The 22,794-nt window shown below is 39.3% G+C and overlaps 1 protein-coding gene across 3 annotated transcripts; it reads right to left on the bottom strand.

The window, feature by feature from the left end:
• Positions 1 to 1,381: 1,381 nt before the first annotated feature.
• Positions 1,382 to 22,649, bottom strand: pik3ca (phosphatidylinositol-4,5-bisphosphate 3-kinase, catalytic subunit alpha). 3 transcript variants are annotated; one of them, XM_034308934.2, is made up of 22 exons: positions 22,302 to 22,649; positions 21,102 to 21,196; positions 18,936 to 19,354; positions 17,997 to 18,206; positions 16,217 to 16,467; positions 13,910 to 14,155; positions 12,895 to 12,980; positions 12,677 to 12,782; positions 12,220 to 12,372; positions 11,898 to 12,032; positions 11,351 to 11,475; positions 11,163 to 11,244; positions 10,283 to 10,447; positions 10,039 to 10,142; positions 9,139 to 9,310; positions 8,914 to 9,020; positions 7,149 to 7,270; positions 6,975 to 7,053; positions 6,702 to 6,872; positions 6,493 to 6,610; positions 6,264 to 6,418; positions 1,382 to 5,381 (listed from the first exon to the last, which is right to left on the bottom strand). In XM_034308934.2, the coding sequence occupies exons 3-22, from the start codon at positions 19,285 to 19,287 to the stop codon at positions 5,111 to 5,113; spliced, it is 3,210 nt and encodes a 1,069-aa protein (XP_034164825.1). In that variant the 5' UTR covers positions 19,288 to 19,354; positions 21,102 to 21,196; positions 22,302 to 22,649; the 3' UTR covers positions 1,382 to 5,110. The 3 variants fall into 3 exon arrangements, with proteins under 3 accessions (XP_034164825.1, XP_053093996.1, XP_053093997.1); XM_053238021.1 differs by lacking the exon at positions 22,302 to 22,649 and adding an exon at positions 21,689 to 21,825; XM_053238022.1 differs by lacking the exon at positions 22,302 to 22,649 and adding an exon at positions 21,341 to 21,478.
• Between the last annotated feature and the right edge of the window lie 145 nt (positions 22,650 to 22,794).

Below are 22,794 nucleotides of genomic sequence, written 5' to 3'. Positions count from 1 at the left end.
TGTTAGAGTCCCCCTCCTGCCTCCAAAACAGCTCTAACCCGTATCTGGCACCAAGACATTAGCAGCAGATCCTTTAAGTCCTGCAAGTTGCGAGGTGCGGTCTCCATGGATCGGACTTGTTTGTCCGGCACATCCCACAGATGCTCGATCGGATAGAGATTTAGGGAGTTTGGAGGCCAAGTCAACACCTTAAACTTTTTGTCATGCTCCTCAAACCATTCCTGAACAATTTTTGCAGTGTGGCAGGATGCATTATCCTGCTGAAAGAGGCCACTGCCATTAGGGAATACCTTTGCCATGAAGGAGTGTACTTGGTCTGCAACAATGTTTAGATAGGAGGTATATGTCAAAATAACATCCGCATGAATGCCAGGACCCAAGGTTTCCCAGCAGAACACTGCCAAGAGCATCACACTGCCTCCACTGGCTCGCTTTCTTTCCATAGTGCATCCTGGTGCTATCTCTTCCCCAGGTAAGCAACCCACACACACCCGGCCGTCCACAATATGTAAAAGAAAACGTGATTCATCAGACCAGGCCACTTTCTTCCATTGCTCCATAGTCCAGTTCTGATGCTCACGTGCCCATTGTAGGCACTTTCAGCAGTGGACAGAGGGTCAGCATGAGCACTCTTACCGGTCTGCGGCTACACAGCCCCATACGCAGCAAGCAGCAATGCACTGTGTGTTCTGACACCTTTCTATCATAACCAGCATTAACTTTTTCAGCAATTTGTGCTACAGTAGCTCTTCTGTGGGATCGGACCAGTTGGGCTAGCCTTCGTGCCCCACGTGCATCAAAGAGCCTTGGGTGCCCATGACCCTGTCGCCGGTTCACCGGTTGTCCTTCCTTGGACCACTTTTGGTAGGTACTAACCACTGCATACCGGGAACACCCCACAAGGCCTGCCATTTTGGAGATGCCAGTCATCTACCCATCACATTTTGGCACTTGTCAATGTTGCTCAGATCCTTACACTTGCCCATTTTTCCTGCTTCCAGCACATTAACTTCTAGAACTGACTGTTCACTTGCTGCCTAATGTATCCCTCCCCTTGACAAGTGCCACTGTATCAAGATAATCAATGTTATTCACTTCACTTATCAGTGGTTTTAATGTTATATGTTGAATGTTTTTTAATGGTGTATGTTGCCACACTTGTTGAAATAAGCCTGGTATATTGAATTAGCTCACTTTGTGGAATACCCTCAGCATTTCAGGCCAACACTCAATATTGAACAGTCCGTCCCTATGTATAATGGTATATGGTCAAAACAAATAGCAGACAAAGAAAACAGCACACATTTGAAAAAGGAAGGCCATAATGAAATATACAAAAAAAATAAAATAAAAAAAAAAAAAAAAAAAAACAGCACAAACATTTCTTCAAATATGTTTATTTGTACATAGTCACATAACACTCAAAATATTGGGGATACAAAGCAACTTTTCAACTGAGGTGCACAATGAAACAGTAAATAAATGAGAATGAGGCTATGTCATTGTTAGCAGTTATAGATGGTTACTATAGAGTGCAGTCTTAGGCCACATATTTTTATATCTACATATAATGAACAGAAATAATAGGGCTTTAACTTAAATCTCATGCAGGATGGCTGTATGGAACATTATTTGGCCCACTAAGTAGTGTTCTTGAAAATAATTACACATGAAAATATAGGTAAATGATAAGTAGGGAAACATATTAAGGAGAATGATATAGAAATGTAACCACTCAAAAACATTTTAAGAATAGCAGACAAACAGTTGTGACCTTCCTTTCACTACAAGTTTATACAATTAACTCCCATCTTTTTGCCACATTTTACATAGTGTGAAATATTTTCCTTAGGATTTAAAAATGGCAACCTTTCTTTTATAAGAGTTTCTCCAGCAGAGCCTCTTACAACCCAACTATTTTCACATTCAACATCGGTATGAAATTGCCTATGCAAGCGAACCTTCAGTGCTACACCACAATAACAGATTTGTTCTCAACACACAAAGATGGTTCGGAGCCATGATATTCAAGTACATTTGAAACTGAAATATGTTTTTTTTTTCTTTGCAATTCATATAAAAGATGCCAAGAGTCTAGCATCTCAGTTTTCCTGGCTGGTGAAAAAGAAGGAAAATACAAAGCATTTGCACATGATCACAAACATTTTAAAATGGGCTTTTAACCGGGTCCAGCCCCAAAGGATCTGTAACCTGTACAGACAAAACAAAAAAGTAGTGACCACAACCATGCACTAATGGCTTCTGGAGGGCTAACATAAGGCTGCTTACAAGGACTAACTGCTAATTCATCTGATCTGTTTCAGTCAGTAGAGGAGTACAATTGGTAATGCTGCTTCTAAAGACATGCAGTTGAACTACTCTGTCCTTCAGGACTGATGTCATGGTAAATAAGGGGAAAAGAAAATTACAAAGTGCAAAAGCCACCTGCATACATCAGTTGCTGTTTGTATACCTGTTCATTAGTTTACTGCATATAAGAATCACACTTAAACCTCAAATTCAGCACATAAATGAATAAGAAAAATGGAATACCACAATGCCATCTCACTTCAGGATACTTATTATAAATTAGATTGAGGATATAAAGATGCCTTCCTTTTCTTTGCATTAATACATTTTGGTGCAAGATAGTCCAATAGAATTGTACATATTCTTTTTACAGAATGTAGGAAGAAATAAAAACAGGTCTTTGCATTTAGCAAAAAGGCGGATTGTTTGGCCTCATCTCAAATTCGATGGGTAGAAACTTCTAACGTTAACACTATACTTCTGTGACAGTACAAAAAAAAACAAAAAGTGTCCTTCAGACTTTACAATATAGCTCTATCTTCATTAAAACATTGAGCTGTCCGGGAACAAGGACCGGCCCTTTTAATGCTTCAGGTGGTTATGCAGGTGAACAACATGACATATGTAAAACTTTGGCTTGAATTAACAGAATATTTTTTTTTAAAAAGCTAAACATACAGAAGCTTCTAGTAAGTAGTGAAGTTTTGAACAAATTCTCAAGCACAAGCTAGTCTTCCCACCAGCAGACACACATCCATACAGATAGCATGATTGCACGTCATTTGTAATCTTTACATTTTCACAGCTTAAATGTAATGCAAAAACACAACAGACTTTCTCCACAACCACAGAGGTTGAATTAACAGGTAGTGATGACAAGTCATTGTGGTTCAAAAACCAACGTAAATCCAAAGCAAAATTATTGTGGACGTATACAATATTAATTTGGAGGTCAGTTGGTTTGGCTTTAATGGTTGAACCTCAGCATTCTGTCATGCAAAATCAATTTGTTATGGACATGATTCCACATGCTTTATTGTTAATTGGATGCACTTCAGAGCATTTGCTTTTTAGCCAAAAATAAGTGGCACTCCTGATTCTCTTTCCATCTCAAATGAGAAATTTAATGCACGAAGCTGCTCTGGTGAAATGCATTATGACAGCAGTTTCTTAAAACAGCTTTGAAAGATTTTGCATGGGATTTGCCAACTTTACATTTCAAAGTTTAAAGCATATGAATTTTTATAACTTCCAAGAGTAAACTGCAGACAACACACCTGACAGATCCTCACATCTGACTGTGTACTGCACAAAATCAATAATGAGGAGATTAGAAGCATCAAAAGGTATGTTGAAGATATATACAATACAGACATGTACTACTGTAATTATAGTGTAAATGGTAAAACGTATGTCCATGGCTGAACCATTCTCAGTATTCAAAGCCTTTCCAGCATTAAACATCCATTTCGGCCAGAGTTTATTCCCTTTCTATACAGTGGAATCTATTTAGCACCATTCTTCATTTCTTACAGAATCATATAGCTAATATCCAACACAATGAAAGGGAGGACAAGTGCAGACAATAAATTAACCTGCCTGGTTATTGTTAGTGGAAAACAGAGAAACTGCTCTGAAGGTAAATTGGTTTTACTAAGCACCAAGTTAGCCTCTACTGTTGCATGCAGTACACATGAGGGAGGACTGTGCATTCAGCCACAAAGCATCAAGTTCCCTTAAGGCTTTATCTCAATCACTTGTCTTCACCTGTGCTGCTCTAAAAAGGTATGTGGGGGAAAATTCTACTTAATTGTCACACTGAAGAAGAATAAGGAACTTTGATTTGAAATATTTTTGCTTTTTCCTATGTTGAGTCCCATTACCTTTCCTGGTAGTTTCTTCTGTGTGATGAAGCAATGAAATTGCATGAGCAGTGATGGCCACTGTGTAGCCTTTTGCACAAGCCTTTTGGACCAGTTGCACAATGTTTCTTTTTAGTTAGTGTTTAATGGCTGACGTTGTGCATGTAACAAGGCTAAATGTTCCTCCTCTAAATTCATAACTAGGGCAAAATAAATTATACCTCCTATCCAAATGCCATGTTCACTTTAGCCCAGCATTAAATGATGGTAGTGAAGGAGGGGGAGAAACATAAAAAAAAAAACTTTTGTAGTGATCAAGGGCAATAGCTTCCAAGAGCCAAGTGTTTATGAAAGACTATAGGAAATGCCATCTACTCTACATTTGCTACAGAAACCATCCTTCAGGACGCAGACCGAACAACAAAATTTCTACCCTGTTTAATCTACGAGTTCCTCAGAGGTTCCATGCATATTTAAAGGCATTTGTACTTGGAGGAAGACATGAGTAATTCGAAGAGCGCCCTAAAAGTAAAGAACGCTTCCTGTTGACTTTGTTGTTTGTGTTTTTTTTTTTTTCCTCAAAAGAAAAACTGAAATAAAATAAAATAAAATAAAATAACCATGGTCTCTCCAGGAAAAGAGCAGCAAGAACAAACCAAAAAAAGACAACAGTACAAAACTACGGGCAACAATGTACAACCATTCTGGACAAAGATTAGGGTTAGTATTCTTCTGTATGGATGCCAAAAAAGGAGACTGAAACAGAAGAAAAATATTTTGGATTGTTTAGTGCTCTGAAGGTCATTTGGGGGTAGTTTTTACCCCACTTTGAGGTCTGGTTGCCATGTTTCTACTAGCAAAGATAGGCCAGTAGGTTCTGGGCAAGGGGTCCTGTCCTAGCTCGAGCACCTTTCATAAGGGCTCAGTCCTACTCCAGCTCAGTTCTGGGCGTGGTGTCGAATGGTGTGGAAGATCCAGTCCATCTTTGTGGTCCATCCACCATGGTGAGCATCGTTCATCTGCTTCATGAAGTAGTCCAGAGCCTCCTGCTCAGTCTTATCTAGTGCCAGGGTCTTGCGGATGTAAGCAATGTCATCAAACGACTGCAACTCTGGCATGCCGGAGCCCAGCATCATTGAGAACAGATTGATAAAGAGGTTGGCGTGCTGTCGGATAGCCAGGTATGCCTTGTAGCACATCTCCTGGAACCTGCAGGGGCAGTAACAAAGATCATCATATTCAATTCAGTTTTTGTACAAGGGCATGCATGGATAAACTTCTGATTATTACATACAGCTCAAAGTTAATGTCAGTCCAAAATCATTTTTAAAAAAATCTTATTGCAGGACACTAAGAAAAATGGAATCAGTGAAAATGGCACGACCATATCCACCCAATCCCTAAACGCTAAATTTACGTCCAGTCGCTACCACTGACAAATAGACAAATACAGCTAAATGAGTGCTGATGTAGGTGGAACCCAGAAAATACTAGGGAAACACAGTAGAATCTTAAATAAAACTGTATACCAAGATTTGTTTTAATGCAAAGACAGGAGACATTAAGGGACATGTGGAGAATTGTCTCAAACCTATGATGATAACCTATGTCAGCAACCAAGCTTGTCTGAATTTATATGTGACCATCTGGGAAAACCAGTTTTACTACTCTCATTTTATTCTAAATTTTATTTGCCTATTTTATTCTAAATGCTATTTATCTATTTTATTCCAGTTATACAGAGATTCTTCAAGTTTATGTTCGGTTCATAGCCAGTGCTCCTATCCCTCAATCTTCTCAGACATTAGGAATATGGGGCCTTCTTAAACAAAAATTCAAGTTAATTTTTGCATAGTTTATGCTGCAGTTACAAATTTATGGGATGCCAGGAATCTAGGAGACAAGCAGGAATTTTGGCAGGCAGGTGGTTCTTAAACTATTGTCAGGAAGGGGGGAAGCCATTTGGAAACTGTTTAAACGCACAAAAGGGGGCTACTATTACTCAAATGAGTACAACCACCAGAGACAGAAACTGCCAGCCAATTACCTTAACATTAAGGTTCCAAAAAAATGTGAACCTCAGAAACATACCTCTCAAACTCCCTCGTTTTAGTGCATTCTTGAGTTCCTCCTTTGCTAATCACAATCAAGAAGTCTTGAGTTAAGACAAATGGCACTCGCTCTCTCTTGTAGCCAAACTTCTTCTTTTTATGATCCAGGAAGTGGCCAAAATCTATGTGAAACAGCTAAATAACACAGAGACTATTAATACCCATGTATGACAATATGTATAAAGGAGAGACTGCCTCTAGAAGCATACCTGTCCATCGTCCTTCACCATGATGTTACTGTTGTGTCGGTCACCAATGCCCAGAATAAAAGTGGCCACACAATAACCAGCACAGGATCGCGTGAACAGGTCAATGGCCATGTCATACCTACAGTGATTGACATTATACACAGTTGTAACTATTCATTATTAAAAACAAATGTGCTTGAAAGTTGTTCGTTCTCATTGCAAAAACTCACGTCTCGCCCTTGTTCTTGTCCTTCAGCCACTGGTGCAGGGTGGAGCTGTTGAACTGCAATGCTCCTTTGAGACCTCCTTTACACTGGATTTGCATGATGGTATGAGAACTCCTCACAACTTCAATAAGGCCCACACAGTCTCCAATCGACAGGCAGCCATAGGGAAGCATTCTGTAAAGAAATGTCCAAGTAAAAGAACACAAATGATCCGTCATTCATCTGAGTCACATTTGAATGCAGAAGAACAATAGTTTAACTTGGAAATAAAAGTACCTGAGGTCTAACCCCTGGTTCTGCCAGATGTTCTCCATTATTTTAATGATTTGAAGTGTCAGCATATCTTGTCTCAGGTCTAAAAAGGATTGGATTTACTTTTAAAGCTCACACTCCACACACATTTACAGAAAAATAGTGTTGGTAATAGTGTTGGAAACAAATGTGACTGACCATCCCCATTCTTAAAGATGATCTCATTGTTCTGGAAGAGAAGCTCTGACATGATATCAGGGTTTTCCCAGTTAAGCCACAGTGGCCTCTTGGCTGATGACATGATTCTGCATTCTTCAAGCCTATCACAAAAATAAAATAGGAATCAATGAGAGAGAAAAAATTTTTAGTTGTGTGGTATGGTCGATGTACAGTTGAAGTCAGAAGTTTACATACATGTAGATTGAAGTCATTAAAACTCATTTTTTAACCACTTCACAGATTTCATATTAGCAAACTATAGTTTTGGCAAGTCATTTAGGACATCTACTTTGTGCACGACACAAAGTAATTTTTCCAACAATTGTTTACAGACAGATTGTTTCACCTTTAATTGACTATATCACAATCCCAGTGGGTCAGAAGTTTACGTACACTAAGATAACTGTGTCTTTAAACAGCTTGAAAAATTCCAGAAAATGATGTCAAGCCTTTAGGCAATTAGCCAATTAGCTTCTGATAGGCTAACTGGCTAATTGGAGTCAACTGGAGGTGTACCTGTGGATGTATTTTAAGGCCTACCTTCAAACTCAGTGCCTCTTTGCTTGACATCATGGGAAAATCAAAAGAAATCAGCCAAGACCACCACAAGTCTGGTTTATCCTTGGGAGCAATTTCCAAATGCCTGACGGTACCACGTTCATCTGTACAAACAATAGTACGCAAGTATAAACACCATGGGACCACGCAGCCATCATACCGCTCAGGAAGGAGATGCATTCTGTTTCCTACAGATGAACGTAGTTTGGTGCAAAAAGTGCAAATCAGTCCCAGAACAACAGCAAAGGACCTTGTGAAGATGCTAGAGGAAACAGCTAGACAAGTATCTATATCCACAGTAAACCGAGTCCTATATCGACATAACCTGAAAGGCTGCTCAGCAAGGAGGAAGCCACTGCTCCAAAACCACCATAAAAAAGCCAGACTACAGGTTGCACATGCGGACAAAGATCTTACTTTTTTGGAGAAATGTCCTCAGGTCTGATGAAACAAAAATTTAACCGTTTGGCCATAATTATCATCGTTATGTTTGGGGTGAGGTTTGCAAGCCTAAGAACACCATCCCAACTGTGAAGCATGGGGTGGCAGCATCATGTTGTGGGTGTGCATTGCTGCAGGAGGAACTGGTGTACTTCACAAAATAGATGGCATCATGAGGAAGGAAAATTATGTGAATATATTGAGGCAACATCTCAAGACATCAGCCAGGAACTTAAAGCTCGGTCACAAATGGGTCTTCCAAATGGACAATGACCACAAGCACACCTCCAAAGTTGTGGCAAAATGGCTTAAGCACATCAAAGTCAAGGTATTAGAGTGGCCAACACAAAGCCCTGACCTCAATCCGAAAATTTGTGGGCAGAACTGAAAAACCAATCCTGACTCGGTTACACCACTTCTGTCTGGAGGAATGGGCCAAAATTCCAGCAACTTATTGTGTATGTAAACCTCTAACCAACTAACCAAGTGTATGTAAAAATACTGACCCACTGGAAATGTGATGAAAGAAATAAAAGCTGAAATAAATCATTCTCTCTACTATTATTCTGACATTTCATATTCTTAAAATTAAGTAGTGATCTTAACTGACCTAAACTAAGGAATGTTTTCTACGATTAAACTCAGTTTTTCACAATTCCTGACATTTAAATGTATTTGGCTAAGGTGTATGTAAACTTCTGTCTTCAACTGTATCCCTGAAAACACTATTGTTTATCTGGCTCACCGTAGGTTGCCTAGTTGATGGGCTGGATTCAATGGAGAGGTGAAGTTTTGGAGGGCATCCATATAATCCGGCCTCCTCATCTGCTCCACCAAAAACTTCATCTGCACCTAAAGATGCATCAAAAAGTAGGGGAGCTAGTTGAAAGCCCATAGTCCACTCAGACATCTTACCAGAAAAAAAAAAAAGTAACAAAACAGCATAACTCTAACAGAGAAAGTACTCTACCTTCTGAGTCTCATCCTTCTTCTCCTGCTTGAGTATGTCTGTGAGGTTGATGAGTTTCTCCATGGCCTCCACCTGTCTGCCCAAGTGCTTCAGATACATACCGCAGGCACGGCAGTATGACTCCAGCAGCAGGCCAAAACGCTGACTCACCGTCTTGTTGTGCATCTCTGACCTGAGACATACACAATGCAGTTAGTTAGTTAGTTACATAAAACATATCGGTCATTTCAAGATATTGGGGAGAAATGCAAAACAACCAGTATCCATAAAAAAGAATATTTAAAAAGAATATTTTTCACATTTCTGATAATGCTACAGCAAGAAAATAAAATAGTCTGCCCTTAAACCATAGTCATTCACAATTACTGTAAATCTTAGAAAAACACCCTAAGAGACAACTGTCATAGGCACTGAACAAATGTGAAATTCGCAAACAGCCAAGGTTCAAGACTGCAGAAGAAGAACTCTCTCTTAATTTGTTTGTTACATCTCAACAGCTCATTATCAAGCTGTTCAATGATCAGAAGCTGGATCAGGTGTGTTACCATGTGCAAGGCAGGAAATTCCTGAACTTGAGTTGGGAATCATTGCTTCAGAGGGTTAGTGCTAACCTAGCTGAACATTCAGCCTGAATTGAGTTTGGCAGAAAAAGTTGGAACAGAGTTGATATAAGAAATTTGATTACAGATGCAAAATTCTTCTGACTTCATTTATAAGACACTGTAAACAAATATTTACACATAACGTAAACATGGCATTTCCTCAAGGAACTAAACATGCTTTTGTAAACAGCATCATCCGTAATAGCTGTCTAAACATACCATTGTGCTTAGAAGTTGTCCAACAAAACACGTCTATGCATAATCAACATCATGTTCAGGAGGAAGGAGAGTCACTCACTTCAAATGCCAAAAAAAGAAATGTCCAATCCTCTGGTTGGTCAGGGCCCTCTTCAGCAGAAATCGCACCAAGGGGTTATCGAGATACTGCTCATACTTCAAAACCTGTAGGAGACACACACACACACACACACACACACACACACAAAACCCTTGTGTTGTTTATTGTGCAGCATAGAATGCCTGTAAATCATGAACTAAATGTTTCGACAATCCAAGACAAAATTATTTAAAATTAATCTAACCTGGACCAACTGAATAAGGTACTGGGAGAGTTTATCATCTGTCAAATATTTCTCAAGGCACCGTACTGCAAAGTCTCGTATCATCGGATCTGGATAGTTGCAGTCAAGTAACTCCATGGCTTGTTCTGGTTTTATTGCGGGCCAGTCTTTAAGAAGGCAATACATCTGAGCGGGGGAAATGAGGTACTTTGTTACTGACACCATACAGACACACATACCTATATATGATATGCTATATCATTACTCATGTAAGAGGCTAATTCATGCCACTTCAGGATGAGACAGCGTTTTAAAAAAAATCATTTTTTCTGTTAAATGATGCCTTTCCATTATATAAGAACTATACAGGTGTGGCAACGGGGGCGTGGTTGAGCGTTAGCTGTGGACAGAGAGGAGGCGGGTCGAACCGGCAGGTAAGACGTGATGATTCTTGCCTGTGTCTTATTACTGCCAGCTTACTTATTTGTGTCCCTTTGTACTTTCAGTAACTCCCATAACCCATGAGAGAGAGACACAGAGACAGAGTGTAATAGCGCTTGGCAGAGCTTGCGAGACACGCTCGCGCACACACACCTATACACGCCAAGAAGCGTGAACTTTAACATGATGGAGTGAAAGCTGTGAGTCCAGGACAGACCCGCTTCCTGTCATTATGTTGTTTTCTGTTAAGTTTCTGTTAAGAGTGAATAAACGCAAGCCCAGAACTAAAATTTCGCCTGTCTCCCAGGTCTTTCTCCACGCCCTCACACACCGGGATTCTACAGCATGCTACCTACAAATGGCTGAATAATAGGCTTGCATTATCTGTAAGTAATGGAATATGACTATAGTTTCCTACAGTAACCAATTCAGGATAATGTTAGTATAATCTCTCATCAACCTGTGCAACTTCATCTCTGGAGTTCCACTTTACAGCAAGGAGAATCTTAGGAAGAATCTCTGGTATATTTTTACAATACTGCCTGAAAAACACAAATGAAAGAGTTTGATGTTTTAGAGACCAGCACTAGCAGATGTCACAGTAACAAGACTACTGTACAAGATGAGCTGTGGAGGATGTTGGAGTACCTGTGTCTCCACAAGAAGTCCTTTTCCTGCTCAGTGATCTCAGAAAGTGGGTCTCTGTTTGCTACTTGCCGCAGCTGCTCGATATCGCCTTCCATTATGTGGTGGTCTCGAGCCTGTCTGCTGCTCTGTGGAGAAAAAAAGTGGTGCATGATTCTTAAGATTTGCACACATTAAAAAATGCCTATAGGTTGAAAGACAATTATGAAAGCATCTGTTTAATTAAAATGGAAAATCACTACTGGACTATTCTTAAGAAATGTGATAAATTAATATTCTTTTGTATAGGGCATTTCTCTCTTTATTTATTTATTTATTTATTTTTTTCAATTAAAGGCATGCCAAGAAAGGCTTGGTCCCTCCAACACACTTTTCAAGGTTTCACAACAAATAAATACACATTAGTGGATGGAATGGTAACAGAAATGTTGTTCTATCACCAAAAGGTTGTATACAAGAGGCAAAAGAAAATGAATTAATATTCTTAAGGTGAAAATCAGGAAATGTGCTACTATAATTAAGTAAGTAGGATGTTTGTGTGGAAGCTCACCTGTCCAGTTTGAAAGTAATTGTATCCCATCTCTCTGGACATGATCTTATTAGCATGATCCTCTATTGTGGCCATGTCAGGGAACTTCACAGGACAGCTGAAGTAGTCAAATTCTAACTCTAGACATGGAGTTTCCTAATCAACACAGTATGGAAATTGTGTTTTAAAAAGCTTACATACTAAATGTCCTAAGTGCAAAAACAGCTTAGATTTCACTAATAGTCCAAAATATGCAAGCAATGACCATGTCTCATCATTACGCTGTACCAGACTGCTTATGGTTCCAATCCCTGTCTCAAATATGGTTGCATTGAACTGACACCTTGTTGGGGTTGGAGCCCGTGACGCCGATGGGGTTTAGCAGATCCTCTAGGCCGTGTGGCACCGGCCACAGGTTCAGTGCCATTTTCCCAGAGACCAGTGTATGTGTGTAGTCAAAGAGGTTTACATTTCCCCAAGCCAGCGGACAGTGTTCCTGAGACAAAAGGAAAATGCCACCTGCTTCAACTATTAGCTCACCACTTAATTAAACTAAGCTTGTGTGCTGTGACAAGATAAAACATTCTGAAAACACAATACAATCAAATTAGTAGTTTAAGGTAAGTCAGGTAGTTGCTGCAAAGCTTAAATTTCTGGATGTTCTCATGACCTTTCAGTCTGAAGCTCAATTACAGATGTGCTGGTCAAACAATTTACTGAACAGCGTAATTAATAGTAACAGCTCCCTGTCTTGTCAGGCTATAAAATTAAGAAAGTATTGACATGAACTGTGCTGGCACCTCTTTTGCTCCCTTCCTCCCCTTCACAGAGCAGATGGACAGACAAAGACGAGCAGCTCGGGGAATGTCATGAATGTACATGTCATACATAAGCCACTCATTCCACCTAGGAGAACAGTAAAGAGATATTAATTCAAACATGCATAATATACTACCAAAGAATGTTCCTGTGTTGTTTTATCTTAATAGAATGCAATAACAGATCATTTGTGCAATACCTTGGGTTTGAACATGGCACACGTTGCGTGTTGACATTGTCGCATAACTGCTCTCCTCCATGGTAGATCCCTGTCCGGACATAAATCTATAACAGAGTACAAATCATTTTAAGATACCTTTACAATACAAAGAACAAGGGTGCTATGTACACAAGGACACATAATGCATAAAGTGAATGCTGCTTAATATAAAACTTTAGATGCACCCAGTGTTTGGTCAACATGTATATGTATGGCAAAAATGAGAAAGGAAAAAAAAAAGAAAAATGTTTTGATTAGGAGACACAACAGCACAGTTTGTAGTGCTGTTGTGTCAGAGCTCCAGGGTCCCTGATTCATTAGTTTCTGGAAAGAGTTTTTCTACCAGGTTCTCCGGTTCCTCCCAGCTCCCAAAAAAACATGCTGGTAGGTGGACTTGCTATGCTAAATTGCTCCTAGATGTGAATGAGTGTGTGCATAGTGCCCTGCAATTGTCTGGAATCTCACCCAGGGTCTATGCCCACCTCAGGATTGGTTTCCAGGTTTACCTGACCAAGGTAAAGCGGTTACAGAAGATGAATGAATGAATATTTGGACTCCATATTTTCTTGCTGTTTTCACTGTTTTTCTATGGTTATTGATAACTCCTTCAACACCAGCATGATCAGAGAAATTCTGCACCATGTGATGCATAGATTGATCACAATTAACTTTAAAAGAATTCATTAATGATTTAATCTATAATTATAAAAAAAAAAAAAAAACACAAACAAAATTACACAAATGTCACCGAGTGATGTTGCATGTCATTATGCAATCGATTTACATATAAATGACTAGGCCATCTTACACCAGTGAAATCTGACTTTGGTTTCTGTTTACTCACTTTTTAAACAAAACACAAAATGCCCAATACACTGACATACCTTAAATACCTAAAATAAACTTACATATAATAGTCATGTTATACTTTACTTATCTTAAACGTTGGTTAAATTTTAACTATTATCTGAAATAATGCTTTTTAGGTAAGCACCTTATCAATGTCCCGGATGTTTACATTGACGTATGTTGCACAGAGCACACGTATCCTCAGGTTGCTGTTGATGGTCCACAGGGATTTACTGGAGGCTTCCCCATTCATGTACGGTGTGGCTGTGGAGATGCGGCGTGAGTACGAGGGCATGGTGAATGTGTCCATGGGCAGCTGAGAGTATAAGCTATCCTTTGACATCAGCATTAGGTTTGGCATTCGCCCCAGCATAATGCAACTCCTCACATACTGAGAGAAACAAAGGGAAAGTAAAAAAAAAAAAAAAAAAAAATCACTTATAGACACAAACCTATAAAATCAGACATCTTGTGGGCAGCAAAGCTGTCTGAAATGCATCGTGCTATTTCTAGCTGCTTAAACACTACTTTTGACAGTGCTCTTTGGCAAGAAAAATTACTGGAGGACTTTAAACACAGACTGCACTGACTATTCATTTGTATTCTTTACCCCTCTTATGTCCGTAGAACATAAGGTATAAACAGGCAACTACAGAACAGAGTTAATCAACAGAACATGAGAGGGACTGTGTTATCACAAAGAAACTAAAAAAAAGGGAAGTAAAGCAAAATGACAAAAAAAAATTTCCAAATGTCTTTTAATATTGTCCATGGTTTGTTGCAATGCAACAAAGTACCAATATTGTTATTTGCTGAACAAATAGACTGTCGAGCCTGTAAACTAGTGGCTAGTCTGGAAGCTTCTCTAACCACCTCCTCAGCATAACAGCTAATGCTGCATTCAGTCATAACTTGTAATTTCCGTCTAGGAAAAAATCAAAGAAAATGCTCCCTCAACTCAGAAGTCCTACTCGTCAACTTGAGATGGTCTCCTCTACCTTGAGTTCAGCAAGCGCCGTAAAATCAACATGGCTGCTCACAGCACGAACAGTCAACATACAGAGATATTAGCTTGTTAAATCTATAACACTGACCATACAGCTCACTGTTTTGTGAAGGCAGATATACATCACTCAATACAGTTAGCTGGTAAAAAACGAACATGGTTTGCCCCGACTTTGTAGCTCAAATGCATGGAGGACGTAAATGATACAAGTCCGAGTTCTGACATCCCACTTCCAAAGTGAGTCGAATGTAGCACAATATAGTCATAATGTTTGGTTTATTAAAAAAAGAGCTGATATTAAATTCTCAAACACTGCACTACCTTACTTACAAATAAAGCATATAGATGTTGTTCCAACCTCTGCCTTCAAAGTAAACTATACACAGGTTCCCTTGCATTATCTGTGAGAAAGTTCTCTGACACACTGATTGGCACTGCTCTTGTCCGCCATCTAGCGGTAGTAATAATGTATTCAATGTATAAAAAATAACAACATGGAAGGTGTAAATGACAAATAATGACTAACTTTTTATTATTTCAACTGTTAAACATGCTAAAGGTTATAGTTTGCCAATGCTTGATCTAGACATTCACTACAGAAGATTTTGAATTGTAGGTAATAATATTACTCAATGCTCACAGGTAGTAGTAGTAGTAATAATAATAATAATAATAATAATAATAACAACAACAATATGAAGAAGAAGAAAGAGCAGAATAAGAAATGCATGTTATCTTTCCTAATACATCCATTTTTTTTTTTTTTTTTTGTGACAATATGGTTAAGGATTCGAAACCGCTTGGAGTAGTGCAGCTGATGCTTTTACTTAGCAACCCATGGTCAACAGAATGATACAGATTTTGGGGGGGGGGGGGGGGGGGGGGGACTTTTCAACCAGTGAGTCGATTTCAACCAATGCGGTTGCGTGGTTGCAACTGTTGTATAAAAAAAACTTATAGGACTTTTCTACATTACAGACTGACTCAAATCAGCATTGCAGAAATAAATGCCTTATGCTCCAAGGAGAAAGCCAGTGGCAGCAATGTTACAGAAAAATTCTCCACTCCCCATTATTACACTAAAATTATTTATGTAAAAATCACTCATGGTCTCATAAAGAGACTGTATGCGCAAGAAGTCACTCCAAATTGTGAGGCTGGGGTAAAGGGGAAGCTGATATACTGTGGGAGCTAATTCTGATCCTGGTACTTTGGCAGAATTGACATCACCTCTATCAAACGCCAGAGGAAAAAGGAAGATAAGGAAATTCAAAAATCACTTAACTGAGGAAAAACAACATGGTTCGTTCTTTTGCAGCTGATGGTAAAGAAGCTACTGATTACAACAAGAAGCTAATTATAAAAATAAGTTGACAGGGGTTTTAAAGCAGTAGAGAGAAGTGTGTTTGAGGAAGATCTTAAATATATCGATTAAGAATTTTGTACCTTATATTGACTGATAGGGTACTTTTCCAGCAGGTACTCGTCACAGCCACACACTTTGAGGATGTACTTGCCCTGGTATTCCTGCACACACATCTTCAGCTGCTCGGGAGACAACAGCATGCTGCGAGTCTTTTTCCTGATGGCTTCTGCTATGACCTGCTCAGGGACGCAGTCGTGGTTGATCTTCAACGTGTACTTCTGCTTGTCATTGTTAGGTGACACAATAACCCAGATGACCACGATAATCTGACCTGGAAAGTTGAAAAATTAAATCAATGTGACCAGAGAAGAGATGTTTATCCAGATGATTATCTGAAATGTTTGTTATTTTTATAAATACAGCAGACCTTTAATTTAATCAATGAATGTTAAGGGAATACTCTCTCTACTGCATTTGTAGCCTATAATTGATTACCATGGATAATAATTTCAACATCTCCTTGTGCTGAGAAAGCAACCTGTCACTCAAAACTCACGGCGATTGCCAAAATATTTTCAATAAATTGAAAATATGCGACTATACTCAACAAACTCAGACAACTAAAAAAAAAAAAAGTTTTCCCCATTTCTGAACCAGATTTAGATGCCTTTCCACTTCTGTTTGCTAGTTTTCTCTTTCCAGGCATGCTAAGTAGCCAATGAGGGTGCAAGTTAATACTTTTTGAAGTTCTGGTAAAAGTGAAAGTGAATGCTTAATTAGTCAAGGCAGAAAGTATTCCCCACCTCATGGCATTAGCATCATTAACACCTTTCCACCCACAATTTCCATGTCATGTAGGGGTTTTGTCACGATCTTCTGTGATTTACCTTAAAATCACAATGTGTGTGGTCTCACAAATGGTGTTAATGGAAGTCAGAATAAATAACAATAACACCAGTTTAAATTTAACACATGACCGGCAAGCAAATATTTATTATTTTATTGTTTTATTTGCAGGAAAGGTGTTTAGAATACAGTGTATAAAATAGTGCACTTCTACGTTAAACAGATTGCTTCACTGCATGCATGCGCTCAAAATACTGAATACGCATACCATAGACACGGAATATTTTTCACCCCCAATTCTTTAAAACTATTGGTCCAAAATGTACCCATCAAAATTCAGACTGGGTGGATGGTAGACTTCACAGAGCTAAACCAATCACCACTGCCTTTACCACATTGAATATTTCTGAAATATCCACTGAAAAGTGAAAATAACATTATAGTCTAGGAATGTGCTCCCACATTAGCTACCCTCTGGCCATTTAAAAAATTAATGTCTCAAGTTTTTCAGCATTTTGTGTAAATCTCTATTAAATACCACAATTCCACTAGCCTACAAATGACTGACAATATCAAAACAACACTATGAACAGAAATATGAAAAGCACAAATCATGGGGGAAATGTAGACATGAGGTAAAAGGCAGATAAAAATGTGAGATACACATTAATATTTACTGCCTGCCCAAACAACTGCCCTTTTATTATGAATGGGTTTTCTGTTCTTTTCACGGTACAGGAAAAATGTTCATGGTCATTACAGATGCAGTGGATATAGGTTAGGCTGAGAAATGCTAAGTATTCCTTTAAGAGAGCTAAATACATGAAGTTTTATTGTGTATGCATCCTTGTGCACCAATGCCAGAGGAACATTTGCTAAAATGGAAAAAATAAAAATCACATGCTTCATAATTTAAAAGGAACAATCTGCATACTCAATTTGAGTTTGAAAAGGAAAAAGTAAATAACATATGACATCAAACTCAATGTTATGGGTAACATTCATGCCTCCTACCTTTGTCTAATTTGCCGAAAATGTGCTTTGGAAGCTCTGGTGAAGACTCCACGTTGGGAGGGTAAACATATAATGCACGACTATGCGGCCCGTTGGCATCTCTGAGTTCTACTGAGTCTTTGCAGACATTAAGTATATTTCGCCTGAAGTCCTGAACTTCAGGATCCTTCACTAGATCAAACTCGCACACAGGCATGCCAATTGCAAAACCTGAAACACAGAACAAGTGGAGAACTATTAGAAAACAAAAACATTCAAGAACATTTTTACATGGGTCGGTTAGTATCTAAACAGAGTTAAGGTTAATGTGAAATGGTTGCGTACAAGAGCTAAAACACAAACATTTGTTGTGTCTGTGAACTATGTGCAATATACTCTTCTTATATGTGAACACCCTTAGCAGAATTTCATTGTATTGAAAAAAAACATTCTGTACACCTATGAAGATAAACTAAAAGGGTGAAATCTCAGCTTTATGCACTTCTTCTGTGTATTCCATGCACCGGTTTGCAGCACGAAAAAGAGGAACACTGTGCGACAATGAGAATTTTGAAGCAATATATAGTTACTGGCTTAAATAAATTTATTAAAAAACAAGTTCCCGAAACCCTATTTTAGATTTTTCATGTTTTCATGCTTGCTGATGACCTAAACGTTAGTGGTTGGACAACTGTTCGACATGAAATTGCCTCTTTCTGTAAAAGCAGGCAGTTCTTAACCACTTTCATTGACAAATCGTAAGTATCTTTCTTGCAAATGATACAATTCTTGCGATACTACAGTTAAATTCACACTATCCAATAAGCGTGCACTGTGTCTGTGCTATAAGTAAGGTGATAAGTTGCTGGCAGGTCAGCACTTTCATTCTTAAGTTTTAAACCCCTGTATAACATAAAAATAGTTATTACCTAGAAGGGAGAACTAAAAAAAGGTTCCTACCAATTTCCCGGTTGAGAATTTTCTCCTCTCTGTTGCCCACAGGTTCGATGACTTTTAAGAAAGGCTGGAAGAGCCTGAGATCACAGAGTCTCCTGGTCTCATCGTAAAACTCTTCCCGCTCGGCCTCCTGTGTTACACTGACGAAGATGTATGAGGCTTCCTCTTGCAACAGGTGATGGAGCGGGAACTTTCGTGCTTCCTTAAACAGTTCATGTTTGATGGTGACAAGTGTGGCCTCACGGAGGCACTCCAAGGTCAGGATCATGCCATTGGGCAGGAGACAGTCCACCAAAATCCTGGGGGGCATCAAATGGATGCCCCATAATTCTCCAGACGATGGCCTTGGAGGCATGTTCTCTAGTTCTCACAATCGTTCAATCTCAATTAATACACTTTAAATTATTCAACTTCTTTATCCCCTGAGGAAAGAAAATAGTTTATTTAGTTTATTTATATTTAGGTTATTTACACGTCTTCAGTGATTTGGTGCTTGTTTCATATACTTCATGTATGTTATACTGCATTTAGTACAATATGTTTCTACACAGATTTTGGGCTTGCTTCATTCATTCATTCACTCGTTCATTCATTCATTCAGTCAGAAGTAATTCGATCAGTGCATGCAAACATAAGGATCTTCTTTGCTGACTTGGGGAAAAAAAGATATTTTTCTGCAACAGTTTTCCAACAAGGAGTTCCATTCTGAATATAAATGATTAGGGACATAAAGGGGGAAAAATAAATAAAACATAATATAATAAAATACAAACTAAGCAAGAGGAAACCGTGTCCTAGATGCCAGAGGCAGTGTATTTATCACTGCCACAGGAAAACCGGATAAATGATAGCAAATGACAGTCAAATAAGTTCATGATTAAATGTTCATATCCACTATGTCTTCCTGAAAAAAACTATTACACCACAATGACTATCTTCCCAAAAGAGAAGGAATGATTTTAATGTTGTTGATGGATAACTGACTTCAATTTTTAAAACTGAAAATTTATAACTTCTGTACATCACATCATGGTCTAAAATTTAAACATGTTCTGACCAAGAAGCCCAAGAACACCTGTCCGAGCCTGACCCGTCCAGACCAAACACAGCAAGTTTGGAATGTAAACCACAACCGCAGCCTAAAAATATTCTGTCTGAACCCAGCCATCGCTAATCAGCAACCAAACCTGACATTTCTAATGTCCTGAACTGGAGCGGTCATCAGAATTCCAGTAAACAAAACTGAAATTAAAAAAACTAATAATATCCTGTTCCGCAAACTATCACATTTAGCCTACATCTAACATAATTGTTACCTATTTTACCTATTATCATAACAGTCCATTTCCTTTTATATTAGAAACCACAAACCATCATTTGTAGCATGCTCAAGCCTAAAATTTTGAACTTGACCCAACCACAGCCCAAGATAACCGTCCCTCAGAGTCTGACAAACATTTGAGAAATTATTCTTGAACCTGACATGATGCGTCAGGTACCATCAGGTTCAGACAGACATCTCGAGCTTTAATAAGAATTTACGATTATGCAACTCACTATTTATTTAAGAAAACAGGGTGGACCAACAGTAGATTGAGAAACAGCAAAAGCCCACTCCACTTACAACTGAATCATCAACTTCCTAGTCACAGTCTTAGTGGATACCTCACTGAGTGCTGTCTCAATAACAAAACAATTTGTCATCCAACAGCTTACAGGAAGAAGGTACTATCTGACTCACTCTTCAATTAAAAGAATGTAACACTCAGTGATCGGGAAGATATTGCTCCTCAGCATGGAGCCAAGAATATTTGGCACTTCGCACAGACTTGTTTTTCCCCCCTCTGTAATGACATCAGCCAATTAGTCCGGCGAGAACAAGTGTATGTCCTAGTGTAATAACCCACTGTAGAAGCAGAAACCACACTATCCAAAAAAAAATATAGTACATCACTCAATATTGCTCTATTCTGAGTTTGAGGAAACCAAAATGTGTGTGTGTGTGGGACTTTTACAGCTTATTTGAGCAACAGGATATGTGAAAACTGGGAGGATGTCCTGGGTGCACTAATATCCACTGCAAGATGAGCAAAAAATAGGAACCAGCACATATATGTTCTCTGTAATATAGCCAAAAAGTGCATTCCAGTGACAGCAAATGATTCTTACCATAGAGCAGTTTCAGGGTAACCTGAAAACAGCTGTCTTCATGTTGGGAACATCAGAAGAGTTGGTCTCCTAATAATTCACTCCTGTGCAGTATTCTATAACGGGGGAAAGAAACACCATCATCATAAACAAGCAGCCTTTAAATAACCGCCAGACAGAAGGTTTTCTCACGTTGTGTCCTAATTTAAAACTACTACTACTACTACTACTACTGCTACTGCTAAAAACAAAGACAGTACCGTCGTAAACAGCTAGATGAGAAAGAAAAACACCACGCACTACGACGCTGGACACCGACAATAAAGCCAAAACAATACCCGCTCTCTGTTCACGCCAGTCGACAGCTTACTTATGAAAACTGCTCGCTAACAGGATTATTTCCCTGACCGTTCAAGTCCTAAGCCTACCAGATATTACGAATGACTTCTATAACCTTTTATAAATGTCTTTCCCGAGCACCACTGCCTTCGGGATCTATCCTGCCAGCTAGCTAAACGAAATTAGCTAAGCGAACCGGCTGGCCAAGTCAACTCCCGCGTCAAGAAAAAGAAGCAAAGACACTAAAGTCATTATGCATTATGCATTACCAGTCGTAGTATTTGTCGGTGAATGACTTGTTTTTCGTCCTCTCTATACGTCATGTTCATTGAGGAGAACATATGCAAAGCTTGTTTGTACGCCTCTCACCCGTAATTAGGGAGCTTAGCTAGCTAAATAACTAACCTGACGCCCAAGCTCGAGTCTTGGCGAAGAAAGCTAGCATGCTAATTAGAATGGGAGTGTCCTACTGAAATACTAAACACGGTTGAAATTAGCTAAAGCCTGACTGCGAAATGTGTTTATTCTGATAACTAGATTAGACAGTGAACCCAACAGTCATAATGTCAGTATGTCTGTCACATATTTTTTGCTGTTGGGAGCTGCGGTAGTAAGCAAAACGCAGCCCGTCGGCTAACCAGAGCCACCAATTAGCCACCAAGCTAACCAGCTAGCTAGCCAAAGATTCCCGATTCCGATAACTCCGTGAACAATTCCCTGAACTGATAAATGCTTAGTAGTCCAAACCACTTTTGCTCGTTCCTTAAGCCCTGGCTCTAGCTAGCCTGTGGTTAAATTAAAAAAAAAAATAAAATAAAAATAAAAAAATAAACGTAGCGTTTCAAGGGTTGTGAGCTAGCGGTTATGAAAGAGCTAAGGCACCGTTTTTGTGAGTAATCCGCTCTCGGTGTTCCCTCCTCCGGTCTCAGACGCAACTCCAGCACGCAGGCGCTGCTCGGGCCTACCCGGCCCGGCCCGATAGGCGCAGGCTCTCCATAGCAACGACAGATGGCTAATCTCGTTTGTTTTCTTACAGCAGAAACCGCGCATTACTGTACACGAACGAAGTACATGGTCTCCGCTACATGGTCGTTTGATCCAGGATTGAAGAAACCGCTGTCATGGATATAAGTGTAGAGGTTGATGTGAATAAGCATGAGAACCGGTGAAGAGCAGTGCAGCAGGTCGCTTGATGGAGACGCTAGCCGCGGCAGTGTGAGCGAGGAGAGGAGCTGAGGAGATGTGCTGTTGTGCTGTTGTGATAGGCTTAGCGAGCATGTTTGGATTTCACAGGAAACTTCAGTGAACTCTGCTGTCCTTACCACCGACTGCAGGGGAAAGATACCACGACCACAGCTGTGATGAATTGCGACAT

Source organism: Pangasianodon hypophthalmus, chromosome 11 (genome assembly GCF_027358585.1).
Source record: "Pangasianodon hypophthalmus isolate fPanHyp1 chromosome 11, fPanHyp1.pri, whole genome shotgun sequence".
NCBI lineage: Eukaryota > Metazoa > Chordata > Actinopteri > Siluriformes > Pangasiidae > Pangasianodon > Pangasianodon hypophthalmus.
The sequence above is the reverse complement of the archived record's forward strand: the minus strand, read 5'-3'. Positions and strand labels throughout refer to the sequence as shown.

Excerpts from the sequence above, each read along its gene's own strand:
- pik3ca (XM_034308934.2), bottom strand. The coding sequence starts at position 19,287 with ATGCCTCCAAGGCCATCGTCTGGAGAATTATGGGGCATCCATTTGATG. Across the intron at positions 9,311-10,038 it reads TTCTTTTTTTGGCATTTGAA|GTCAGAGATGCACAACAAGA; the intron begins GTGAGTGACTCT and ends TGTATGTCTCAG. Across the intron at positions 9,021-9,138 it reads AGAAGGATGAGACTCAGAAG|GTGCAGATGAAGTTTTTGGT; the intron begins GTAGAGTACTTT and ends ATGCATCTTTAG.